We start from the raw sequence: 18368 nt of genomic DNA on the forward strand, positions 1-18368 counted from the left end.
GGTGCTATATTTTAGGTGTTTGATACTGGCACACTGTAATCCACACCTCAGCTGAGATATCCAAGTGCTTGCATAGTAGAAATAATTGAAGGTGTTGAAAATTTTAGTGTGGTAATAATGTCTGTTTCATTTCTGTAGAACAAGTATGTGATGCCATTTGTACTCCGCAGATTCAAATCCATTAGGACTTCAGCCTATAGATTTCATACCTGCAGTTCCCCAGAGGCTGGCGGATGAAAGGAATGATAAGGAGATTTCTGTGGTCATTGCAGCATCAGATGAGAGGCTTGGGGGTGCAATTGCAGCCATGAACAGTATTTACTATCACACCAGATCCAACGTGGTTTTCCATATTGTTACTTTGAATGATACAGTGGATCACTTGAGGTAATGATCTCTTCATTAGATTCCTGCAATACTGTAAAACACATAAGTGTCTCTGAGAAGAGGAAGAGCTGACTTTTCCCTGAACTGCACTCCTCTAAATTGCAGTCCTGTCTGCTGCTGCTTATTGCAGCTTGTTCACAAGGCTGCTATGGGGAGTCCTACAGTCATTCCTTCTGGTAATGTTTCAGAGACGGAAAAGAGCTATCTTTTCTGGTGGGGTTATATCCAACCAGTGGGGTTGGAGTTTGTTGGTGGAGAGGTGGTAAAATTTCTGTATTTCTATGTTTCATCTAAGCAATTCAAATGCTGCAATGAAGTTTTTCCATTTTTCTAGATTGTTCTTTGATCCTTTTATTTTTACCCACGTCTGTTCACACCAATGTTTTTTTGTAAAGGACCTGTGATAACAGGATCATATCTTTCTAATAAAATAAGAAGCAACCTCGTACCTTTCCCATGTTGCAGCTGTGTGGTATGCTGGTAGTGTACGTGCCCCTCCAGTCACAGAGGACACCACTTACATCAGCCCTACACTACATTCTATGTATGTTTGTTGGGTATGGAAGTGAGTGGCCAGATCAAGATCAGTGTCACTGTCAAATCAGATCTCTTGTTTTTCATTTGATCTTTGTCTCATTTAACAAGATCTGTGCCTTTCTCCTGTTTGCAGGCTGTGGCTCAGTAACAGTGCTCTGAAAAATCTGAGATACCGCATTTTGGATTTTGACCCTCGTGTCTTAGAAGGGAAAGTAGAAGTGGATCCTCAAAAGGCAGACACCTTAAAACCAGTGAGGATGATGTTGATTACTTTTTGCAATTATTGGTTACACAACTAGAGATCAAAACCAAATGTCTTACCATAAGAAGCAATCTTTTATAATGAAATTCCTAAATTTCAGTAAGAATAAATTTCCAGATAGTGAGATATGGATTTGAAATCTTCCTGTGCATGCCTCATCATTTTTTGCTGCTGCCTACAGTGAAACACAGCAGCTTGCATGTCAAGCATGCTACCACCTCAGATACTACAGATACATGTGGAGAAATAAGAAATTCTAATACAGACCATTTTTAAAGTTAGTTTATCAATGCACAAATTCATAGGAAACCAGGAATTGGTGGAACCTTTTACTTTAAATAGCTTCTAGGATATTGCTGCCTATTTTACTTTCCTCATAGAAGTTGTCTTGGACATTATTAACATAGATAAGTGCCAGGAGTATCAGTCAATTTCACATTAATTTTGATGATTTGTCATTTAATTCTTCACTTGTCTTGCTTTCATGTTTTCACAGTTAACTTTTGCCAGATTCTACTTGCCCAGTTTGGTACCTCATGCGGAGAAGGCTATCTATGTGGATGATGATGTAATTGTACAAGGTATGGGACTTTTTCATAGCCTTTTGCCACTGGCCTTATGCTGAGGTCAGTACCATCTCTTACAGTAACCAAAACCTTCTATTTCGAGCAAAGATATAAAAACTTTGTAAATAGGAGTGAGGTGGATTAAACTGGGTGGTTTTATCTGCTGTAGCAATGGGCTGAACAAAAAGTCACTCAGCACTTAGTCAGGATTGCTTTTAATTTTTCTGTGCTTGCTTCCATTTTCCAGATGATATTCTTGAACTTTACAACACTCCGTTGAAACCTGGACATGCAGCTGCATTTTCAGATGATTGTGACTCAATCACTAATAAAGTTGCTGTCCGTGGGGCAGGCAATCAGGTTGGTTTTATTCCGATTCAGTGGTAGCAATACTATAAAGCCCAAGTTTTGGAAACAGGCACTCGGTTTTAATGTTCTTGCAGGGTGACTTCCAAATGCAGTGAACTAAGAGATTCCTACACAAATCAGTTTACTCTGATTACAAATGACACCTGCACTTTCTGTTTAGGCACAGTAAAAGCACTTCATATTTTTGCTTTACAATGAGGGCAATTCCCAGTGTAGAACAGCAGATCTTAGAACATCAGAGGGAGACTTTTTCATTTGTGAGTGTATTAAAAAATACTTTTTCTGGGAGTGGCACCCTATTAATAATATGGTATTATTAAGACCATGCAGCATTCCTTAAAATATATAGCTTATAAAATCATATTTTTTAAATGTTAGCCCTCATAAGCTTGCTTTCTCTCATTTTGAGGAAGGGGTATTTGCTTTAACTACATCAAGTTACACTTACCTGTTGGGAGTTGTGCAAAGTTTTTCTTTAAATAGTAGTTTGACCATATTCTAAGCGAATTTCTACTCTCTTTTTCCCTCCCTCCAGTATAATTACATTGGGTTTCTAGATTACAAAAAAGAAACCATCCGAAAGCTTGCCATGAAAGCCAACACCTGCTCTTTCAATCCAGGAGTTATTGTTGCCAATTTGACAGAATGGAAATTGCAGAACATCACGAAGCAATTGGAGAAGTGGATGGCACTGAATGTAGTGTAAGTACCCTCAAGCTGGGGGCTACAGCCCGTCAGGGATTGGGGTGTGGTGGCACATATGTACCAGTATATAGCTGTGGATACCTGCCACGCAGCTGCAAGGGAAAAATCAACCGATTTGGGTCCACACAAGCATCCTTTCCCAACTTCTTTTCATCTTCTCTTCTAGAGAGCAGCTTTACAGTAGGACTCTGGCTGGCAGCATCACAACACCTCCATTGCTAATTGTATTTTACAAGCAACATTCCAGTATTGACCCCATGTGGAATGTCCGGCATCTCGGTAAGTATGAAACACTTGTGATACTGCTCCCCTGGTGTGTTTTTCCAGGTCTGTAGCTGGACACCTAGTTGATGATGTGGCAAATGGATCTTTGCCCCTCTATTTTATACCTTGTTCTTTAAGAAACACTGCTTTGCAAGTAGCATCTTGGTGCTTGTTGGCATGATCCCTCATGTTCTTTTTTTGAATTGCTAGGGGGATAGTTCTTGAACTGAGTTACTTTCAAATTGCTTCTCATTTCTCTTTCCTTTTTCCACATATATATTGTATCTGAAGTGATTCTAGGTGTTCTTCCAAGACTGTTGAGAGGAACAGATAATTTCTGTCTGTGCTGCTACTGGTCAAAGCCCAGTGCTGGGAAAGCTTTCTTAGATTTTGTTTCCAGTGAACAATACACAGGCTGCCAAATACATCTGGGTATGAAGGGGGTTTTAAAGAACTTTGAGGTTAAGGCAGTACATTAAAATAGATGCTGAGACAGGTCAAAGTGGCATTCAGTTGCACCTGATTGTTTTTCACTTTGTTCTGATTTGTGCCTCCCACATCACCTCCTTTCTCCATAAATGACAAGATTTCCTTTGTTAAGATTCTGTTTTGATGTTAAAATATTGCATGTTGGTGTTTCTGCTGCCTTTATTTTAGGCACTAATGCTTCTTTTTCAATAAAAGGGTCTAGTGCTGGAAAAAGGTACTCTCCTCAGTTTGTGAAAGCTGCCAAGTTGCTCCATTGGAATGGACATTTCAAGCCATGGGGAAGAACAGCTTCATATGCTGAAGTCTGGGAGAAGTGGTATGTCCCTGACCCTACAGGCAAGTTCAGCCTAATCCGCAGACATTCAGAAGCCTATGAAGCAAAGTAGAGTCCATATTAGTAACTGATGGCATTTTCTCAGGAAACTTCTGGAGCCAAGCAGAACTGTATTTTTTTTGTTTAGCCAACTTGTATTTCAGAGCAGTCCTTTTGCTTTCTGGAGCACGAGGTGAGACACTAATTCAGGTGCAGTTCTGAAATGCACAGCCCCAAAGGAGACTCACTTGTGTGACAGAAGATGCTACACCATCAGCACTATAGAAAGCAAGGGAAAATCTCCATGAACTAGCACTTTTATTAGTTCATTTCTGTTGTGCATTCTGCTGCTCTTTACTACAAGTCTTCTAGAGGAGAAGCTACAGAAAGAAATATTTCTAAGAACAAGATATATCTTCAGTTGGTGCTTGCCCCATGCAAATCTTGCACAGCAATGTACTGTAATTAAGAGCTGCTTGGGTTTTGTTCTGGATTTTTTTTTGTTTGTTTTCTTATCCTGTGAAATAGTTTCCTCAAGAATCCTTTCTTGCATGAAATCTTCTTGCAACCATTTCTGTGTCTTTCTTGCAGATTTCTGCAGAATCAAATTGATTTTTTGAAATATTAATTTTTCAAGTATTATTTCACTCTGCAAAGTGGGTTTAACTGCCAGTGAACACTAAACCAGTTTTTGTGAAGTGGTGGAGAAAACTTTGTTGAAAAATAAAAGCTAATTTTAACATGTTGACTCAAACCTCAGGTAATGGCAATCTGATTCTAGTTTTGATCCATGAAGCACGTTTCCTTTGTACTTAAATGCAGTAGGAGTGATTGAGACTAAAGTTATCTCATCTTTGCAAAAGCAATCTAATTCTAAAATTGTGCTAAGCATTTATTGTGGGGATCTGGCCGTATGAAACATTGTTATGAATTGTTCTAAGTTCCTCATAGTTCTTTCAAGTGAGTATGATTCTGCTATAGAAGTTTCTCTCACCATGCCTTTCCCAGTCTGACCCTTTAAACTCATCAAGCAGGATTCCTGTGCCCTTTTGTAGTCAGCTGCCCACCACCTTTTCTACAAGTAAGTTTGGTTTTTTTAATAGTTGTAAAGTTTGAGTAGTGGTTGTTATTATTAGGTGATATATCCCAGCAACTATTGTGCCAACTGTTCCATTTAATATGGGTTTGAACTCAAGTTATTACCTGTATTCACTAATACTGCTTGTGAAGAGTCCTTAGTGTAAGATGTTTAGACCAGTCTTTGTGTTAATGCAATGATGGGCTGAGTATTGCATGGTCTGGGACACAGGGTAGCAGAGACATAAAGGGCTCATTCAGGTGTATGAATATGGTTTTAATACTGCTTTATAATTTAAAAGGATTTCCAACTGCTTGACTTATTGCAGTCACTGCCTATAGTTCTGTTTGTGGTTTGTTACCTATCATTTCTTTTCCTGGGTTTTGGTGAAGAACCATTCTTGTCATGTAGTGGTTAGGAGTAAGAAAGTTCAGTTAACAAACTTTGAAAGAATGTACTAGATCAGCTGACATCAACGTAATGCTGATGACCAGGCTGTGTTTTAGCAGGCTTAAATAAACTGCATGTGTCTGTGTTTGCACTTGGTGCTTTTTTAAGCTGCCCAGTAGGACTGTGCCTCAACATACATTTAGAGAAAATACAACTATCTATTGAAGAACACAGAAACCAGACTTTTAGTAGGAGGAAAACAGATGCATAGGAGGAAGGTACTTGGTGTCAGATGTTTATTCTAAAAATTCACTGAGCAACTGCAGGGCCTCTTGGTAATTCTCTTGCTATCCCAGTTGTGCTATAGGTCGTTATTGCGCAGGGCCATGTTTTGCTTTAGTTCTCAGTTGTTGCCATGTATAATAGGTGTCATCAGGAAATATGTTTTTGTTCAAGAGCACTGCAAGAACTTGTTCCCCAGTAAAGACAGATTACTAATATACCAGTATGTACTATACTATACTAATATGCTAATCTATACTATGCACTAGTAATTGCCAATTACTAATCTATCTTTCCCAATGGAGGTTCTCAATATATAAAGCAGTGCTTAGATAAAACACCTTTGCCTAGCTGAAATAACTAGCGTTCTCTAGCAAACCTCTACATATGAAAGTCCTACAAGCTTTGCAAAAGCATACTGAAAAGTGACTTAAGTCATGTTCCAGGAGTACAGTCTCTGTAATCCTTTTGGAAAAACAAATCTTATGAAGGGAGGATGAAAACTTACCTTGAAATTTAATTCCTTCAACATGACTACAATTAAATGTTTAACATTGTTTTTCAAAGAAAAAGACAAAGGGTTTCTCTTTTTGAAACACCTTTTATAAGGCAAAGTGAACAGACTAACTCAGGCTAATAGGAATTTTTAAAATAGGCTTTAATACAGGAAATGAAGATGCATACAGTCAGTTTCCTAGCCTTCTGTAAAATCTGGAATCTTCAAGGGAGATACACTATTATATACATTATTTGACACAGCAATAATTGTGAATCTTTGCAGCAGCTCTACTATGCAGCATTCCTCTGACTTCTGCCACCACACAAGTCTTCATGACTGTTCTGAAAGCCAGTAATGAGTCTCCAAACAATGTCTTCATACATAATTCATTACACATAGTCTGTATTAAAATCGTAGGCATCATCTTCATCTGCTGTCTTATCCAAGTTGAGCAATAGTGAATTGGAATGTTCGCTTTCTGAGAAAAGAAAATCACTTATTAGTGAAACCAATGCAAGTTCTAGAGTACAAGAGACTATACTTCAAGCCAGGGTTTTTAATACAGACCTGCTATTTGGTTTTCTGAATTTGTAGGACTTGTTTGGTTTTCAAGCTTTGTTTTCCTGGTGACCTGAACTTTGCTTTTCTGCAAGACAGAGAGGTCAGAGACATGTGTTTATTCAGGTATCACTAATGAAGACTCCCATGCAAATAAAACCTAACAGAGACTGCTGATCGTGTGGACGTCCCATTCTATAGTTGGTCAGGAACACACTGCCCTAGAATTGACTTAGAATAATGTTTATTCTTTAATTAAGCAAAAAGCCCAACCCTTATCTCCAGGATTTTTCCTGGTGGTTCCACGGTGCCTACACCTTCTCAGTTTACAGCAGGATACTGACTGGGTACTTGGTGTCAGGATCTAAACAGGTAGAAGCAGCCTAATGAAACCCTGATTTACCTCTTCGACATCCATTTCTTCTTCCAAATTGTCTGGATCATCATCACTTTCTGTGAAATTCTCCTCTTCTTCCTCCTCCGTTTCCTCCTCCTTGCTTGTTTCCAAGTTTTCCCACTCTGATTCTTCCTCTATCACTATTGTCCCATTTGCCATACCAGCTGACTGGAAAATGATGCTGTTTGCTGGACTGGGACATTTTAAAGCTGAGACAAAAAAATAGGAAGTGTCTGTTAAGTCGCTGATAGATGGTACCAGATGTAATGCCTGCCCCTGAGAGGACAGTCATTTTAGGTCGGGCCTAGAAAAAAGTCCTGCCCTCTCCTTTCCACAAGATGCCACTCCCACATAAGCAGGTAGAACAAAGGACAATTCTCTGAGAATAGTGTTCCCTGAGGCACCTGTGGAAGACTGCTAGGAGCTGAAAGACTTGGAGTGGAGCACAGATTGTACTAAGATGTATTTTGCTGGCCAAATTAGCCAGGGTTTATGTGCTCCACAAGAGTCTTTACCCCTGTTTTCCATTTAGGAGGGTTAGGTCAGCTGAGCGGAAACTAAGAACTAGCAGGGGTAACTTCTGTTAAGGCAGCACACAGATGCACTGTTCTGTTGCATCAGAATCCATTTCTTTCTTAAAAGGTTCATATTCACTGCATGTTGGCAAAGCTATCATATAAACCCCTGGAGGACTTCCCTTCAAAATCTCCCATTAAAATGACTACTACTCGGTTTTAATGGTAGCAGTGCATTACAGTAACAGTCCTACCTTGAACAGTGTTGTTATTTTCTTCTTCTAGGTTCTTTAAATTAAAGCACTCTTGCATTTCGGCTATTTTGTCTTCTGTAAGATATGGTGGCAGTGTCTGAGATTCTGGAGGTTGTGAGTAGTAGCTTATTCTAGCTCTGGGAAAATAAAATATCAGCATTAAAAAACAACCAAAGATAACATAGCTACATCACTGTATTTAAAAATAAAACCCAGAGCATAAACCTCTCAAATTTCTCAACCTAACTACTCGTTATCCATTTAACAGCAGTTAAATAGCTATTTAATTTTGGCTCTGAAGTTGTCAATTACAGATTAAGTGGATAGCCCACTCCTGAGAGGAAACAGAAATGGCATGCTTTGTCACCACAAATCATCTGCCTGTAAAATCATGAGCTGTAAAAGCAACTGAATCATTTGAGCAAGGGAGATAGTCACAATTATTGATTCTGAGTTACATTTATTCCCACTCTTAGAATACAGGAAGCACTATGAATTCCTACAGAAAATCTGCCACATCCTCATCCTGGGGAAGAGGACTACATGGACTCTACTTAAGAGGAAGGCAAATTCCCCTAACAGTTATAGCAGAAGTCAGCAAACTGGCTATGGAGTAATGTGCAACATGATTTGACTCCTTCCATGTATCCTTAAACTAATTTAGAAAATGATCCGTGGATGGTGTTCTCTGTATCTGTTGGACAATCCATCTCTCTTTACCAAAGTAAAATGTAGCCTCTGCTGTGCTGGATTAATGAAGTGAAAATGGAGAGCAGCATAAAGCATAGTTCATAGCATACATACCCTGTCCAGTCACAAAGAAGTACTTTAGTGATATTCTCTATGTCAGGAACACCTCCCTTTTTCAGCATACCCCTTTTCTGAGCCAGTAAAGCTAAAAACTCTTCAGTGTTCTCAAAATCGGGGATGCTATAGCGCATAATTACCTAGAGCAGAAGAAAACACTGCATTCAGAAAGAGGTACCCTGTTTTCTTCTAAGGTTTAGGAAATAAAAAGAGCAAATAGAATCGGATTACAATGAGGATGAGCAAGTACGTAAAGAGCCATTTTTCTCTTACACATGGGAATAAACATTCCAAATGCCTACTTCATCAAGAAACTCATCTGCCATTCACCCATAGTAGTGGGTGTAGAGAGACAGCACGCTGGTTTGTGAAAGTTATTGCAGAACTGAATGGGAATGAGGCTTAGGTTAATCTACTTGAAACTCGAGTGAAATCAGAGTTGGATCTGAAGTCTTCACTGTAGTAATAGGAAAGAGTCAGAATATCTTCATTTTTCACTCTGTGATACTGTAATGACATTTTAAAAGCAGGGTGGTTTGGTTTATTTTTAAATCAGGAAAGTTATTGGGAAAACAGCCTCTGGCTGACAGGATCATGGCATGCTGTTTCTGCCTTCCACCATAAGGATGAAAGATGACACTGTGTTGCTGTTCTGTCTGATTAGAGGAAAGCAGTGCAAAAGCTACCAGAACTAGTAGAAGTGGAACAAACTTTTGTTACTGAAGAAAGCCAAATGCAGTGAGAGCTGTGGAAAAAGCTAAGAGCTCACCTGCTGTTTATTGCAGTGACTTAGAATGGCATGTATTCCTTCAAGCAGATCTGCTGAGTCTGATTCTTCAGTGTCTATGATACTTCTCAAGGCCAGAGCCAGGGCACTGTTGGAAGGATCTGCAATTATACTCGGACTGTCCAACATCTTTGTGTGTTTATCAGTGTGCACAATTTGCATGGACCTATTCAGAGAGAAATGCACTGTGAATAGATAATCAACTAGCAAAGGACTGGTAATGGGGAGGGATGCAAGACACAAAGCTCAGCGTTGGACTGAATCCACTTCATAGAGAGTCAGTTTCAGTGCTTTTTCATCATATGCTTTGCATAGGACAGAAATCTAAACATACAAAAAGAACAAGTTTATATGCTGTACTCTCTGTTGACAGCTTACATCAAACAGTATCTTCCATCCTGGCGAATGGAAATGTGCATTTAAAACTGCACACAGGGGCATACTTTGCCCCAAATGGATGGTAATTGTACACAAACAAACTCAAGGGAATCTGAACACAACAAAGAAGGAAATGAACAGCTTTTATCAGACTCAGCTTACTTGGTAACACCTCTTGTTAGGCCAACATTGCAAGCACGAGCTCCTTTAAGACTGTTGATTATGCTGCTCTTTCCCACATTAGGGAAACCTGAAAAAACCCACAGAAATCCTTGTAAGTTAAGTAAGAAAACTAAGCCTATGTAACACTGATCAAAATTGTTTCTTTCAGGTGTCTGGTAAAGTGCATCCTCAGTGTGAGATCAGAGTTGGATCTGAAGTCTTCACTACAGAAGTAAGACAAAAGTGTGTATCCTCATTTCTCACACTGGTAACTGAGTGTGACATCACAAATCATATGAAGTAGGAGGAAAGCACCACAAGCTGCATGCTATGTAACCTACTTATCTTGTTGCCCTAAGCTGGTGTATCAGCTAAAGGCTCACACAATGCGCCTTCCACAGATCACAGACACTACATACGTTTAAGTGCAGCATAAATCACTGTCAACTGAAGTACTACAATGGTGAGTCTTAGACGAAAGTAAGAGGAATAACAAGAAAGCCTATTAGCATGTCATGTGTTAGTTGTTTTACCCAATTTATAATACAGGATACCAAAGCTTTATGGGACGAGGAAACTCTTCCTGTCTCTCCAAACACTTACCTACTACCCCAACTTGAATGGCTTTGTTTAGAGTCTTGCCATACTCTTGAAGAATTTTCAAGAGGCATTTGGTTCCAAGACATTCACTGGTTCTTGATACATCAACACGTGCACGTCTCTTTGTGGGCAGCTCCTGCTACAGGATTCAAAGGCATAAAAAAACCATGGTCAGGAGCTACTGAGGAAGATAAATACATACTGCTTAGATTTATTTACCTACTGTAATAATCTCTATTAGATGAAGACAGGCTGGGAAAGTTGGGGCTGTTCATCCTGGAGAAGAGAAGGCTGCATGAAGACCTCAGAGCAGCCTTCCAGTATCTGAAGGGGACCTACAAGGATGTTGGAGAGGGACTCTTCATTAGGGACTGTAGCGACAGGACAAGGGGGAATGGGTTCAAACTTAAACAGGGGAAGTTTAGGTTAGATATAAGGAAGAAGTTCTTTACTGTGAGGATGGTGAGGCACTGGAATGGGTTGCTCAAGGATGTTATGAATGATCCATCCCTGGCAGTGTTCAAGTCCAGGTTGGATGGAGTCTTGGGTGACATGGTTTAGCGTGTGGTGTCCCTGCCCATAGCAGGGGGGTTGGAACTAGACGGCCCTAAGGTCCTTTCTAACCTTAACTATTCTGTGATTCTATGGTACTGTGTTCTTCTAAATGGAAAGGAGTAGCTTAATAAGAAATTGGCTGATCAGTTAAGTTACAGTAAAAAAGGTAGCCATCAACTTCTAAGAGAAAAAGGAATGTGAACCAACTTATAGGGCTTGTGATTTCAGTTCAGGCTTTACTGCAGATTTGTGGTGCAACCATAAAATAACCATGTACTTTTAGAGGGTAGAATCTTAAATCTGCAAATTCACTCAACTTCTTCAATTGTTTGAAGGATTTCAAACCCTGCTCTCTGCGTTGCAGTTTCCACACCATTTTGTGGGAGGGTCTGTTTCACTGTGCTGTTATCAGAGCTAAGACATGTGAAGCATTATGTATTAATACATATACGACTCAGAAATAATGTCTGGTGCTATCTTTATTGATAGCCACAATCAGGATGAATGCAGTACTATTGCCTGCACCACTTCACCTACAAACAATTCAGATGTAACTGGTACAACCATCCTATTCCTCATCTTCCTCCTTACAGTAAGAAAAAAGAATTGCTTTTTCTCTAGTCCAGTATCCTGGGCACAAATAATGATACATATTTCAACAGCAAGAATTCCCCCACTGTACCACAAAGCTTAGTCAAAGTGCAAAGGCATATCCCAGTCACAGCAGTATAACCAAACAAGGGGAAAAGGAATTTTAAAGAACAAGAGTTGCCATTTCTCAACGTATTTCAACATGTATGATTACAAACACGTATGGCTTAGTTGGAAGACAGCCTGCAGTGCTCTTACCAGAGTCTTGTCTTTCATCAGCGTTGCCGATTTAAAAGCAACTGTTGGAAACTCCTTCTTCAAATAATTCAACCATTTCTCTAAGTTCTCCTTTGGCACTAAATCTGGAAAAAAGAGCACAGTCCTTTCACTCCTTTGAATCTTAAATGTCACTGTGTAGAGGAAAGCTAATGTGAGTCAGAAACCAAGCTGTATTTTGTCCATTTAGTGTGTGATGACAAATAATGTTTGGCTGAAAACTCCAGCGAAGTACTGGGTATGTTCCCCAAAGGCAAACAGTGCTGCAAAAAAATGGTATTTTCTGCCTCAAGCAGAATATAGCAGAATTACATCTTAGGCCCCTGTATCAGGTTTTTAATGCTGGGATCTTGCTAGAAGACTTTGTATGGTACAATGTGATGTTCTGTGAAGGATGATCCCATCATCCCTGCAAAGGCTACTCTAATACAAAGTTCCCTTTGCTCTTTTTTATTGCTGGTAACTCCAGGAATTTCCAGCCTTTTTAGCTGGTTTCACCTTTTCTGTGGACTCCTTCATACAGCAGTGGAAGAGAGAAAATACTTCCCAAAGACAAATTTCAAATCCAACTATTGCACTCATTTACTGATCCTTAACTCACCACTGCCTCAGTGGGGACCAGCAAGTGACCTGCCTACTCACCTCACAAAAATGTTAAATAGTAAGATCTTTCTTTAACTTCTTTCAAATTGGCTGAAGTTGGCCAATGCCTTCAGAAGTTACTGCAAAAGAAAGGGGCTAATGTGCATGCAACTGTCTGTGGCGCTTTCTTAGCGAACTAGACAAAAGGTGGAGGAAATGTGACCCCTTCAGCAGGGCAGCGAGCTCAGAGTTGGATCTTATGTCTTCAATGGAATCTCAGATTCCTTTGAAATCTTCTTCATAGCTCATGTACCACAGGACCACAGTGACCAAGTAACACTTCAACAAAACCTGTGCCTCTTACCAATTTTGTTCAGAACCAACACTAGCTTTTTGCCTCCTCCAGAGCAAGTTACAGCTTCCTCCAGTTGAGGACACCGGCAGCCCATTGGATCTCTTGCATCTAAAACCTCTAGAACCACATCTGAGGCCTCAATCACCTAGGTGAGAAAAGAGAAGACTTTCAAATAAGACATGACAGAGCATTTGACAGATGCCAACTCTGGAATAGCTGTGGCTTACAACAGTTACAGTTAAATTTCACAGAAAAATTGGTGAGGTTCCATATGACTGTTCTTGTTGGAGCTTCCTTCTTCTGAACTACAAACCAGAAAAGCTGAAGCAATTGTCATCTTTTTTCCTCCCAAGGCAAGAAATCCTTAGTACCTCCTTACTACAAGAGCTTTTTGATTACTCAGTATGTACTGGCATTGGCCCAAGAAGTCTAATGCCTCAAAGTGCTGAATGTCTCAGTAGCTCACACGAGACAAGACTGAAACCTTCACAGTTTCTGTTGTAAAATCCCTTACTTGAGTGTTAAATTTATCACAAGCAACCTTTATACTCTCCAGCAGCTGTGCAGGAATGCAAAAAAGGAAACTTACAAGTGGTCTTATTGCTGACTCTCATCAAATTACATAAAAAGAGTTGAAGTGTCTCACCTTCCCGAGCTCCCTGCAGAACGATTCCTTTGAATTTTTATCCAGCCATTTGTTAGCTTTTGCTTTAGATTTTCCAGAGGATTCCTGAATGCAAATAAAAATGAAGGGGAATGGTTTAACTGGGAATTAGTGCATTATACTTGCATGCATATACAGCATGAAAATGTAACACATAACATACTGCTTAAGAAGATGTAGTTTCAGGATGACTTCTGTTGCCTCTATAAGCTTCAAAGAATCAAAATCACATCAGACACCTACCTTTCCCTCTGCTTTTTCCTTAATTTTGGCATTCTTCTTAGCTTCAAGCTTCCTCTTCTTTTCATGTTCTTTCTGTCTGTTGAGCTTCTGCTTTTGTTTTAGTTCTTCAAGCTGATTACAAACAAAACCCAAAGCCAGATAAAACATATTTGAAGGTGGTAAGGAAAACTCTTCTTTCTTCCTATTTACCTTTTTATGATCAAAGATCCTGAGACAGCTCAGTCAGAAGTCATAGCTGTCCATGTGACACTGAGAACTTTTTTCGCATCCTACCCTGAAAAGAATAGTTGCCTTCAATTGCCTCAAAACCAGAGGCCATGCAGACCCCAAAATAACAGCCGTGCAGCAAACACATTGCAGCCGATAAGGGTGGTGCTCTCATGTCCCACTACACCATGCTGCAGACAGCAGAGCCCTGTTTTCTGTACAATCACATAATGCCAAGACTGAACTTCAGCATTCTGATGGGATATCTGTGTATCTCAGCATCACAGGCAATTTGGAATCATGTCAGAAATGACATTCCCAGCATGTTTACACACACAATGATGAAATGGAGCTTAAAAATAAAAAAGCAAATTGTTACACACTGTATAATGCTGGAAATAAATACAGGGCCATTTACAATCAACCATGAGTGCACCTCTGGGTGCGCACATGTGCATACACAGGCACACAAAGCTCCCTTGAAGACAGGAATGGTCTCAGTTCTTGAACTTTACCACAAACTATATTTTACCCTCTGCTTTCTTTGCTCTGCTTCCCGTAGAAGCTGTTCCTTAAATGGTGCAGTGCTGGGAACACCAGGATCTTTCTTGGGCTTTTTGCGTCCACGTTTTTTGGCCTCCTTCCTGACTTTTCGGTGGTGTTCTCTGATCTGAAGACAGGAACAAGAATATTTTCTCAGTCTAAGAAAAAAAGAAAGGGGGATGTATCCCTCCTATTTACAGAGTAAGTATTGGTACGTTTCTGAAGTGTTTTATTGTATAATGTCTCATCACAAAGCCACACTTGAACGTACCAGCCCAAAATAATGCAAAATGCAATGATGCAAAACCCCGACACTCTTTCCTGCATCATTCCCGGGCCAATGGTAACTGGAAAGGTAACTCCTCACTACAGCCCAGACTTCGTGACATCCACTATAACGTCCTTATTGTGTACTTGTACACGTTTCTGTTACAGCACATAAAAAACCGCTTTTGGCGCTGAACCAGTCAGCTTGGAGCCCCCACTGGCCACAGCCCCCCCTCGCCCCGAGGGCTCCGCACCGCGCGGGGCCGCCGGTTCTCACCTTCTTCTGGATCTTGTAGCGCTTGTGGCACGTCAGCCTCTTGCTCGCCTTCCTCAGCTCTGCAACGCACCGCGCCCGTCAGCGCTGGCTCCCCGCGGCCCACCCGCTCCCGGTGGCCCGGCCGCCACCCCGCTTCCTCCAGCCCCGGTGTCCGATGCCGCCGCCATTCGCTCGGCCACGTGCGGCCGCTTCCTGCCCCCCCCCCCCCCCCCCGCCCTTCCCCGTGTCCCGGGCCGCCGCCCGCCCTCCCCCTTCCCTCTCCTCAGCGCGCTCGGCAGCGACATCGCCGGTGCCCGCCCGCGCCCCGCTCCCGCCGCTCACTCGGCCGCTTCATGGCGCCGCCGGGCCGCGCTCGGCCGCTGCCCCACGTGGACTGCCCCGCTCCTTCCTCCGCCCGCCTCCCGCCGGCGGGCGCTGCCGTAAAGCGAAGCGGCCCTTCCTCGCCGGAGGTGTCGCGCGAGCTCGGAGCGTTTGACGGCCGGGCGGGCTTTGCGGCAGCGGCGGGTTCGGCGGTACGGAGCGGCGGCGGCGGCACCGGTGGTACCGGTGGCAGCGGTGGCGGGGCGGGCGGCGGAGGGCGAGTGCGGCCGCGGCTGTCGGAGGCGGAGCGGAGCCGGCTGGGTGAGCGGCGCGGCGCCGGGGTCGCGCAGTCGGGGCGGCAGGGCCGAAGCCAGGAGGCCGCTGCCTCCCTTTGTGTGGCCGCCGCGGGGCGCGCAGCAGCTCCGCCGCGGCGGGCCCCGGCCGGGCCCGGGAGCGCCCAGCCCCTCCGCCTTCTCCTGTCACCTCCCTCGTCCCCGCCTCCCGCCGCGACCCCGGTCCTGTCGCGGCCCCCGCCTTGTCGCTGTCCCTTACCGCCGTGCCGACCGCGCTGGCCCCGGTGTCTCCCCCCGCCCTCCCCGCGGTGCCACCGCCCCCAGCGCTCCGTCCCGCCACCGGGCCGAGCTCGCAGCGGTGACAGCGGCCAACGGGTGGCTGAGGGCTAGCGGCCGCTACCAGGGCCTCGGGACTGAGGCCCGTGGGGCGGGAGCGGGTCCGTGCCGGTGTGGGGGGCAGCGCGGGTCGGGTCGGGGACACCGTCCTGTCAGGCCGTGGGGCACAGGCGGGCTGGGTGCCCGGAAAGGTGTTTTCATTTGTCTCCTGCTACTCCTGCCGGCAGTAGCACCTCACGAACGGGAAGAGTGCGGGCCGGGCGCGGGCGGGGGCCCGCTGCGGGCGGCTTAGGGAAACTCTGTGTTTTGCCTCTTTGTTTCTTGTCCCAGCGTCGATAAAAGGATCGATGTTCTGTGCCGCTCGCGTCTTCGTCAACTTTGTCCTTTTAGAGCGTCCGGTTGCCGCTGTCCCACTGTTGTGGTGTAGCCGGGTTCGGTGTCATCCGTACGCGGGGGAAATGCTCTGTGTTTCCCTCCCTTGTTCCGTTTTCTAGATTTACCATGTTCTAGTGAGTATTTCTGTTGAAACGCGGGAGATCCCGATAACGATCAGATACTTTCTGTGGTATCTATCGGCTTTTAGCTTTTTTTCTACTTGGAGGCAGAAAATTAAATGTGTGCTAGAATCTCATTGGCTTGTTTGAAGTGTGTTATCTCAAACGCGTGTAAAACCTGTTCATTTAATGAGGTTAGGCTGGGTCATTCTTGTGGTGATCAGTCTAGCGTGGCTCTCGGGAGAGGCAGCCTTCCACCCATTGTGTATGTATTAGTATACATGTATATTAGTAATGGCCAAAGCATTTCTTACAGACATGTCCATGGTTACGTGACTTTTTTTATGGGTGGTGTGAGCAGTTATTAAGGAGTCGCTCAAGCTCCCGTTGTTTGTTGCAGTGGAGGTTCTTGGTGGGGCTGTTGAGATACTTGTGAGCCAGCAGTTATGTGGCAGAAGAACGGCTAGGAGATCCCTTCCAACCTGGTGTTCTATGATATGTTCTGAAGTAAAACATAATATGTTTCTGTGCACGGTGGGATTGGATTGTCTGTGGGTTTGAGCCTGGAGATCTAGAGAGAGGTTTGCATTTTGGAGCCTGACATTTGGTAGAAGTTTCATGTAAGCAGTTCTCTCACTGGGTATTCATGATGTTCACACTGGTATGTGTTTTGCACCTTGCTCGGTTATTAGAGGAGAAAAATGGTCTTGGAGGCTGTGCACGGAATGGCCAGGTGTCTGAATAGCACAAGTGTGCACCAGTGTCTGCCTATGGCTGAGAGCTGCCGCTTGCTGTGTGCCTCAGGGAACTGATGTGGAGAAGCCAACATGCAGTTTGCAGGTGCTGGTTGAGGGAGTCCCTACATCTTTATTTCACGGTGGGATTGGACCGAGTGTGCTTTTGGGTTTCTGGGTGAACCAGAATGATTGGTCCCAGAAGTCCCTCCTGCCTTTTACAACCACGAACTTCTGTTTTCTAGCAGCCTCCACATCAGCACGTGCCTGGTGTTAGCTATTTGATACTGTAGCTCTCAGATAAAAGTTGGAGGCAGTGCCAAAAGAGACAGGCTGTGTGTCCGTTCCTGAGGTGAATTGCTGCTAATATAGCAAGGGGCTCCTCTGTATGTGTGTTATGAAAATGTCCAGAGTACCCAACAGGAGAACACCCTCTCTGGGGTTTGGCTGAAGACTGTAGTTGTATGAACTACACAGAAGCAATCATTTTGCCATATGATGGTTCTGCACGTTTCACATGGAATTCTGCAGGGGGAGAAATCAGACTTACAGACTGTTTAGAAATTGAAACAGGTAGATCTTTAGTGAACCTGTATGGCTGGATATTTAATGTTGCTTGCTTATGAGGATAAAAATCCATTGTGAAGATTGGTGGAGGTGCATTATCACTGAGAGAGTCTATTAGATGTTTCTTGACCTTAAAAATTATTTTCTTATTGTTAGCTCTGTACTACTTTGCATTCTGTAAGTGTTAGTGCTTTTTGGTTTTCACTCTCAGGTCAGATATTACTTATGTTTACTCCCTGCTCTGCTTGATGAATCATTCTTTAGCAAGTGGCTCTGAAATCTGTAATATGTATTCAGGAACATTAGAGAAATGTGTTTTTACTGTAAGAATTACAGAACTGTCTAGCATTCTGTGTACAAAATTGCTCTGTAGAGTTCCTGCTGGGCTAAAATAAGCTACCTTCTGTTTCTTGCTTTTTTCTCTGTCACTGTAATTATTCAGTTTATTCTTTGATTTTATTCTTTAATTATCTACTCTCAATTTT

The 18368-nt window shown here is 42.9% G+C and overlaps 3 protein-coding genes and 4 non-coding genes across 17 annotated transcripts in view; 2 read left to right on the top strand and 5 right to left on the bottom strand.

The window, feature by feature from the left end:
- GLT8D1 (glycosyltransferase 8 domain containing 1) overlaps nt 1-5511 on the top strand; it is an 8815-nt gene extending 3304 nt beyond the window's left edge. Inside the window, exons 4-10 of the mRNA XM_030502153.1 lie at nt 171-387; nt 1058-1175; nt 1683-1767; nt 2000-2112; nt 2657-2823; nt 2993-3105; nt 3775-5511. Coding sequence (XP_030358013.1) covers nt 171-387; nt 1058-1175; nt 1683-1767; nt 2000-2112; nt 2657-2823; nt 2993-3105; nt 3775-3965 — 1004 coding nt within the window. The 3' untranslated portion in view covers nt 3966-5511. The remainder of the gene's footprint in view (nt 1-170; nt 388-1057; nt 1176-1682; nt 1768-1999; nt 2113-2656; nt 2824-2992; nt 3106-3774) is intronic.
- Nucleotides 5512-6279: 768 nt separating this feature from the next.
- GNL3 (G protein nucleolar 3) lies at nt 6280-15580 on the bottom strand. The gene is made up of 15 exons (XM_030502152.1): nt 15481-15580; nt 15160-15218; nt 14605-14742; nt 13866-13976; nt 13605-13688; nt 12968-13103; nt 12004-12107; nt 10603-10738; nt 10000-10087; nt 9442-9625; nt 8670-8812; nt 7866-8002; nt 7103-7305; nt 6709-6787; nt 6280-6619 (listed from the first exon to the last, which is right to left on the bottom strand). The coding sequence occupies exons 1-15, from the start codon at nt 15491-15493 to the stop codon at nt 6531-6533; spliced, it is 1704 nt and encodes a 567-aa protein (XP_030358012.1). The 5' UTR covers nt 15494-15580; the 3' UTR covers nt 6280-6530.
- LOC115614961 lies at nt 9093-9168 on the bottom strand. Its single transcript, XR_003993912.1, has one exon. It is a non-coding gene; the product is annotated as a small nucleolar RNA SNORD19 (small nucleolar RNA).
- On the bottom strand, nt 9696-9773 carry LOC115614954. The gene has a single exon (XR_003993905.1). It is a non-coding gene; the product is annotated as a small nucleolar RNA SNORD69 (small nucleolar RNA).
- Nucleotides 10187-10261, bottom strand: LOC115614953. Its single transcript, XR_003993904.1, has one exon. It is a non-coding gene; the product is annotated as a small nucleolar RNA SNORD19 (small nucleolar RNA).
- On the bottom strand, nt 12838-12910 carry LOC115614960. The gene has a single exon (XR_003993911.1). It is a non-coding gene; the product is annotated as a small nucleolar RNA SNORD19 (small nucleolar RNA).
- Nucleotides 15581-15605: 25 nt separating the features above from the next.
- Nucleotides 15606-18368, top strand: part of PBRM1 (polybromo 1) — a 67223-nt gene continuing 64460 nt past the window's right edge. For 6 of the 11 annotated variants that reach the window (XM_030502142.1, XM_030502131.1, XM_030502136.1 and 3 more), the window contains exon 1: nt 15789-17422. In XM_030502142.1, the coding sequence (XP_030358002.1) occupies nt 17394-17422 (29 nt within the window). In that variant the 5' untranslated portion in view covers nt 15789-17393. The other 5 variants (XM_030502138.1, XM_030502134.1, XM_030502137.1 and 2 more) reach the window with 5 other exon arrangements.

Source organism: Strigops habroptila, chromosome 11, assembly GCF_004027225.2.
Source record: "Strigops habroptila isolate Jane chromosome 11, bStrHab1.2.pri, whole genome shotgun sequence".
Classification (NCBI taxonomy): Eukaryota; Metazoa; Chordata; class Aves; order Psittaciformes; family Psittacidae; genus Strigops; species Strigops habroptila.